Genomic DNA, 7,998 nt, shown 5'->3' with positions numbered 1-7,998 from the left:
GCCAACATCTCTTGAGCTGCTTTCAGCACACTGATAGCTTCCTCTGCTATGGGGAATGATTTGAGGCCATCGTCTCTCTGCCAGACCACATCCAAGCCCTCAGCTGGATTATTAACATAAACTGCTCTAATGCGTTTTACATGTTGCAGTGACTCCCCACCAAGCCACTTGATGATGAAATCTAACTCTTCAGTAGGTTTGAGACTCAACCCCTCTACTGCATTATTGAAACTGGATTTCCATGACAGATAACTGGCAGGTTGATCATCAAACACTTTAAGCCCTGCAGTAATGAGATCTCTACGAGATAAATAAGCAGCCAGTTCCAAAACATCTGTGGAATTAACTTTTGCTCTGATGGGAGTCTGAACTGTAACTGGGGTCTGACTGAAAGAATCTATATGACACTGTGAGCGACAGCTGGAACCGTCTACATCTGCAGGTTGAGGAAATTTATCTACAGAAGAAATGTTTCCGAACATATTCTCCTGTTCGTTCGATAGACTGATGGATTGATGAAACATGACTTCCTCTCCTGTCAGATTCACCCATTTCTGATTTAACAAATGCCTCAAACATTTCAGCTTCTGCTGAGGCAGCCTCAGCCTCACACTCTTCCTTTAAGGCATTTAAAGTAGCTTCGATGCGTGCCTTCTCAACTTGCATCTCAATCTCTCGTTTAGCAAAGGCAGCTCTTCTACGTGCTCCTTCTGCTTTAGCACGGGCTTGTGCTGCGGCTATGCTGCTTGCAGACTTACTTGATCTTCGTGAAGAGGATGACGAAGCTGATGCAGCACATTCTGACCTAACCTCTAGGTCTACTGGATCGCTGCTTATAGAATCAGCTTTTGACATTATTTTTTGAGAGAAGACGACGTATCTCCACTTCACTTAGAATCTTGAAGTTTAGTTGTCTTTTTACTTTACTGCCCTCACTATGTGTACACATACATAGCTATGCAGCAAGCTTAACACTCCTCCAACAAAGACTTGAGACAATGACTGAATCCAAGTACAATTTAATGGAAGCGGTGTAAAACTGCAAAAAACAACAATAGAAGCATAAGCAACATCCAATACATCCATTTTCAATTGTAAATAGCACAGCATACATAGCAATAGCATAAACAACATTACAGGGCACACATCTCACATTTCCTTTAGTATGCAAATGATCACACAAGTTTTAAAATGCATCATTATTGAAAAATTCTTTACAATAAATGCCTAGATTAGGTGAATCCAACAAGCTGAAGAGTACTAGTCTTACATATACACACACACTCATCTAACATCTCCAAATACAACAACACAACCAAAAATAAACACCAAAAAGAACATTCATTTAAAAACACTTACAGACAGTGCCTTTTCCAAGAATAAATGAAGTGTGGATGGAGATTGGTATCGTCTGTGTGACCTCTCAAACGCCTCACAACATAATGGCTGAACAGCACATGCTCTGCTTAAATATAGACATGTCACCACTAGGGGTCGCTAAACTGTGAAACTAGAACTGAAAACAGCATAATCCCCTCTCCAATTGAGGTATCGTTGACAGCTTTGATCTTGATGGGGGGATTGCATGGTTGGGTAGGAATGTTATATCTTTTGATGAGATCGTTGTTAATGAGGTTCAAAGCTGCTCCAGAATCGATCATCGCTGTTAATGAAATACAAATATCTTCAGTCTTATTTTTATGGTGAGAGTAACAAAGTCAGAAAACGATACATTCTCCCCTTTACAAGCCAGCTCTGCCTGCAGATCAGTGTTGAGGCTCTGTTGGAACACGGCTTTCAGTGAAACATCATTCCATCCGCTCTGAGCAGCGAGCATTCTAAATAAGATGGCATATTCAGCAGCTGTACCTTGGTTACCTTGTGACATATGTAAAATCTGCGTTGATATATCCTTGCCCCCAGCGGGATATTCAAACACTTCTGGCATTTGTTGGATGAAATAATCAAAAGATCTTCTAAAACGCACATCTGTTTCCCGAACAGTCAATCGCCTTGCCAGATAATAACGTCATCATGAAAGCGCATTTCTTTTCATCTGACTGAAACTTGTCTTCCTGGTTTTCAAAGTAAATCTTGACTTGACGAACAAAGCCTCTACATTGCTCCGCAGATCCATCAAATTTATCAGGTAATGCAAAGCTTACCGTCTTTGACATGGTCGATGGAAGAGACTGGATGTAGTGAGTCAGGTGCTCATTGACAGACTGGAGTTTAGCCAGTTGATCCTGGTATCCCTTTAATACCTCACTTTGATAGGCGAAGGCTGCTTGCAAGTTTGAAACTTCCGCTGGATTCAGTTGAGGCGAAGTATTCTGTAACAGTGAGGCTGAGGCGGCGTTAGAATCCATTTGCAAAAGTTTATTAATAGAAATAACAGGCAGAGAGTCAGTACCGTAACAGCAGTCCAATCTTTCAACATACACAAGGGAGATCCAAAAGGTAGAGACGAGTAAGCAGGCAAAAGGTCCAAACACAATCATCAGTCCAAATCAGGCTATCAATCCAAAGGGGTAAATCAGTAACCGTAGAGCAGATAATCAGGCAGAATCATACACAGAATAGGCAGGCAGAAAACAATGGAAACGCTTGGTAAGGCAGGTAAACTGGCAATACTTCGCAATGAGCAAACACACAGTTCCTTGCTAAATACTGATCAAACAGGAAATGAACGCAGAAGCAGAGGGAGCGGTACACAGTCAGTACTCAGGCGAGGACTCCCTCTGCTGGTGTGGCGTTACAGTTGCACAAAGCTGGTAGAATTTTTCATTATCCACATTGAGGCTTTATCAAGATAAGATTTTTGATGAGAAATCACAGCTTGTAAATCCATACATGAACAAAAGATTATGGTCCACTCCTGCAGCAAGTGCAGCATTGACAATAGGGCACTTCAAAATTCAAGACTATTTTAAACATAAAGAATCCAAACTTTACATTTCCAAGTTTCCAAACAATTTTCATCAATCCGCGTGAGCGATTGCAAGTTCTTTAACTAGTGTAATGGCAATTTTTAAGCAGCCCCCAACATGCTTCTCCGACATTCTTTAAACGACTATCTAAATAAACTTAAGTTGATGAGCAGGATGGAAAGACGTGAGCAAGGTAGGCAAGTAGCAGGCAGGCAGGGCAGGATGGATGGTACAAACAATATTCCAAAATGAATTCCAGTAATCCATACAAAGGTTAGAGCAGGGTTCAAATTATACAAACTCAAGATCAAATTAATAAAAAAAATAGCAAAGCAAATAGCCTTAAAGAACGTATATGCCTAGTAGGTTGGTAGTGTGCTTCTTTGTTCTTTGTTCTCTGACAAAAAGGTGAGAGGCAGCCATCTTTAACTTCACTGCCTTCTCATGGTCTATCAAAATAAAGTATCTACAAAAAAAAAACCTTATATACCAAAAAATATTTTAGTACTCCTATAACCTTAATAACTAATAAATGTAGCGTCTGGACCAATCAGACACAATTTTTTTTTAGTTATATTTAACAAATACTCAGTAAACAAGCCATATGAGGGTATATGGACCCTTCCCCCGAAATGCATCTAACACCTCAGAAAGGCAGAACAGGCCTCCGGAGCCATGGCAACCAAGGCTGATATCACTGGTTTTATTGCCCAAAGGAATGCGGGCAGAAAAACTCAGTTCATTTACCCTTGGGAAAGACAAACAATGCACATAAAAATGAACTCTTCTCTAATTAATTAATAGAAAACCCTTTCTGTGAATGAACACACATTTCCTCAGGACATCGTGTATACCATTACTGTTCTTGTATATTTGTCTTTTGAATTGTACACTGATTTGTGTGTGTATTATGATAGATCACTAGTTAAAATAACCCCACCAATACCATGTTTGGTCTCTTTGAATTTGTCTTCTGATGATCTAAATGAGCGTTTATATTATATGTGGGTACATAGGCAATATATTAGCGTTCTAAGGATCTTTATAATTTTGATTCGAGTTCCATATGCAAATTACCATGCTCTCACACAAAGGGTAATAAAACTCCCCAGTATTTCCAACCTCCTGCTTGGAATTTCAGCCTTTCTCATTGGACAAGCCCATCCTGAGAGGCGGGAATCTTCTCAGACCTTAAAAGGCTCACGCACCGTTCCGCCCATGTTTTTCTTGTTGTTCTTCTTCTGCTAAGAAGCGTGTTGAAGCCTGAGCCGGTGCGGGCGTGCCCGGTGGGCTCCAACACATAGCCAGTCAGCCTGCGGTTCTGTTAGAAGATGAGGATGTGAGCTAGCACCCCTCTAAGGACACCCTAAGTCTGCGCCAGGCCTCGGGCCTTGACTTTCAATTCACCAAAGATCCTAGGAACTCTCTTAGCTCTTTTTCATTTTCCACTGGGAAGAAACTCCCAATTACCATCAAGTCAGAACATCTTTGGTGTTCATCACTCTTCAAACCCGGAAGAAGGTGATCGCGACTCCTACACCACCGAAAATCCAAACCATCATCAAGACTTCCATCCGAGACTGCATCCATATGCTCGTTCCAGGCCAAGGCAATGCAAGTATTGTACATTTAACTAAACGAAACAGAGGTTTAGTATAAGCTGTAGACCCCGTTCTAAAACGGCACTGATGGTTTTACTCAGGTGGTTAACTTAACTGACTCTTTTCATAGCTTTATTCTCTGGTTTTCCTGAAATATTTATTTCCTAGAGTTGATATGAACTTACACTGAATGTTCGCTGGACGAACAGATTGGGTGATGGCAATTTAATTCTGCTACAGTTACTACTGGCAGCTGATGTAAATAATTGTAATTAATCATAATTAATTGTAATTATTTATATACATATCCCTTTTGAGCTAATTTGCTACATAAAAAATGGCTCCAACATTCAGCGTCAGTCAACTCTTAAGTATCTAAGATTCTTCAGCTTTACTGTATGAAGTTTCTGCGACATTCAAAAGCTCAGTAAACGTTTTTCTTTTGTTTGCGACTAGGTGCCTTTTCAAAGGAACTGTAATTCAAACAACAGCTGTGTGGCCGATCTGAAGCTGAACTTCAGATTTATGTGAGAAACAACTGATAAATAGACATGATATTAATCTGAAATATGATTGTTAATCTTTTGAATATTGCCATTATTCATCAGGTTTTTTTTATTAAAATGAGGTTTGTTCTGCAGGAACGACACATTAGTGGTGGTGAATCAAGCTCATTTCAGCATCCTCGTATCGCTGGCAAACCCAGGCGACGACTCCTTCAACACCATCATAGTGCTGCATTACCCAGAAGGCCTCTCACTCTCAAAATTTGATACCATTAAGGTACTGCTGTCTGCATGTCAAGTGTCAAAAACTTAACATAAAAACCCTCCTCAAAATGGTTTAAACTCTTATCAGACCACACAATTAACTAGATTTCAATCTGCTGCTTTAATAACTCTGTTCATTTCTTAATAGATGTCAAGTTGCCTTTATTTATCTAGCACTTTTAACAATACAGAGTGTCAAAGCAGCTTTACAATATTAAATAGGAAAGTAGTGTGTTGATAATGCAAAAGGACAAAAGTAAACAATAAAATTTTCAATTAAAGTCAGTTCACCATTGATTCAGTGATGTCATTGGCCAGCTCAGTATAGTTCAAATAGTGTCTGTGCAATGGAGAAAAAAACCTTGGGAGAAACCAGTTCTCCACAACTTGAAAAAGATAAAGATATAGTTAATTACAGACCGATCTCGAATCTCCCTTTTCTGTCCAAGATACTAGAAAAGGTAGTATCCTCACAATTATATTCCTTCTTAGAGAAAAATAGTATCTGTGAGGAGTTCCAGTCAGGATTTAGACTGTATCATAAGTACTGAGACTGCTCTCATTAGAGTTACAAATGACCTGCTCTTATCATCTGATTGTGGTTGTATCTCTCTATTAGTGCTACTGGATCTTAGCGCTGCGTTAGACACTATTGACCACAACATTTTTTTGAATAGACTAGAAAACTTTGTTGGCATCAATGGAAATGCATTAGCATGGTTCAAATCGTACTTATCTGACCGCCATCAATTCGTAGCGGTGAATGAAGAGGTATCATATTGATCACAAGTGCAGTATGGAGTACCTCAAGGCTCAGTACTAGGGCCGTTACTCTTCATGCTTTACATGTTACCCTTGAGAGATATCATCAGGAAACACGTTGTTAGCTTTCATTGTTGGTAGTTCCTCTTCAGGAACTTGAGCTGCGTCGGAGGACGCTTCGGGAACGCCCTTCAGCGTGACGGCTCTGAACCTCGTGTGTAATCAGACCAATGGATGGGCGAGACGTCACGGGCGGGTGACGTAATGACCAGGAAGCTATAAAAGCACGTGCGGTGAGACCAGCGTCAGCTTTTTGTCATTCAGCAAGCGCTCTGTGTGTGTCAGTCTGATATCTGTTTGTGAGTCTTATTTAGTGTTGTCTGTCAAGCAAATCTAAAAACAAGACAAAACCAGACACCTAAGGCGAGGCCAAGCAGCATTATATTATGCCTGATATTATAATGAGCAGTATCAATGGGGAGCGGAGCTCGCGCAGTCGGCTCTCGGGGGGCGGATTGTGCTTTTCCCGCTGTTAAGCGCTCCTCTCTCGCCGGGCACGCTCCGAGGAGTGTGTCCGTGCCTGTGATCTTGCGATTGCGGTCCCTCTGCTGCTGAGGCACGGCGGCGACAGAGATCGCAGTGATCGCACATCTGGTGGAGGGGTTGGAGACGGCTCGTCCTATTTCCACCCGTGTTCGCTAGATATAGAGCTCGTTCTCGAGGCTGCGGTTCTTCCCCCTCTGAGAGAGAGCTTGCTGATGCGGCCATCTTTCCCTGAGGAGATTGATGTTGTTGTTGTGACTGAGTGGCTCGCATGCTGCCGAGGCAACGCTTATATTACATCATTCGGTTTTTGATGTGAATCTTACTCACCAGACCGTATTTACTCCTCTGGTTGTTTGACGGCATTTAATTCTGAGGAATAAAATGTAGTAATTTTCTGACTATGAGAAGTTAGATATACAGGCACTTGGGATAAAAATAAATAAATATACATTTTCTCGAGTGAGAGCACGAGTTTACCTCTCTTCCTCTGAGGAGGTTGTGGCGGTCAGCACGGGCTGCTGGGCAGAGCAGTCCCAACGTACCGTGTTCCGGCCCTTCATTCTGGGGGCCTCACTTCTTGTACTCCGCAGAGTCTAGAGTCAGAGTGGCGCTCCCAGGCCGAAGGCTTCTAGCGGTTCTGCCCGTCATTCTTGCTGGATAGTCTTCGTCGTAAACGTCCTGACGCCTATGGCCTAGGACTTTTTGAGGGCCAGCTCCCTCTGGGGAAGAGCGGTGTACACCGCATTACACAGTGCCCGTCTCTCCTCAGTGCCCTCAGGAGATCGGTCTGCCAACCCTGGCGGTGTTCCAGGGCGCAGCGGTCTACCGCGAGCGCCACTCTCAGTCACCACCCGGCAACGTAGCGGTGCTAAGAGGCTCGCAACCTCCACGGAGGTCTCTAGAGCAGCCGGTTCGGTTGTCCCCTGCCGGTCCGCCGTTACAGGGCACCGAGCTAGCTGCTCTCATTACACCAGAGATCAGTCTCGAGAGACTGATCCCTTAGTATACTATTTGGCAGCGTGGAAACTACTGCCAAACGTGTCTCAGTGGGTGCTGCACACTGTAGTGAGAGGCCACAGAATCCAGTTCGGTTCTCCTCCGCCTCAATTCAACGGGGCCTTTCCCACCCTGGTGGGCCCCGAGCAGGCTCTGGTAATGGAACAGAAGTAGACACTCTCGGAGGATGGAGACCATTGAGGTGGTCCCTCCTTGCGCAGCAGAGTCCGAGTCCTACAGCCGGTACTTCACCGTTCCGAGGAAGGATGAGGGCATCCTTCCTCATCATAGGAAGTTCCTGAGGTTTGCTTTTGGGGGCAAAAGCCTACCAACACTGGTTCTTCCTTTGGCCTTGCACTCTCACCCCACACTTTCACGACTCAACCACATTGA

General features: G+C 43.0%; 1 protein-coding gene across 1 annotated transcript in view; it reads left to right on the top strand.

Moving 5' to 3' along the window:
- LOC107572597 (integrin alpha-L-like) overlaps window positions 1-7,998 on the top strand; it is a 55,698-nt gene that overhangs the window by 24,123 nt on the left and 23,577 nt on the right. Inside the window, exons 18-19 of the mRNA XM_016259019.1 lie at window positions 4,988-5,058; window positions 5,173-5,314. Of these exons, the coding sequence (XP_016114505.1) occupies window positions 4,988-5,058; window positions 5,173-5,314 (213 nt within the window). The remainder of the gene's footprint in view (window positions 1-4,987; window positions 5,059-5,172; window positions 5,315-7,998) is intronic.

Source organism: Sinocyclocheilus grahami, unplaced genomic scaffold (assembly GCF_001515645.1).
Source record: "Sinocyclocheilus grahami isolate Dianchi unplaced genomic scaffold, SAMN03320097.WGS_v1.1 scaffold1780.1, whole genome shotgun sequence".
NCBI classification, from domain to species: Eukaryota; Metazoa; Chordata; class Actinopteri; order Cypriniformes; family Cyprinidae; genus Sinocyclocheilus; species Sinocyclocheilus grahami.
Note: the sequence above shows the minus strand (reverse complement) of the source record. Positions and strands in the feature narration are given on the sequence as shown.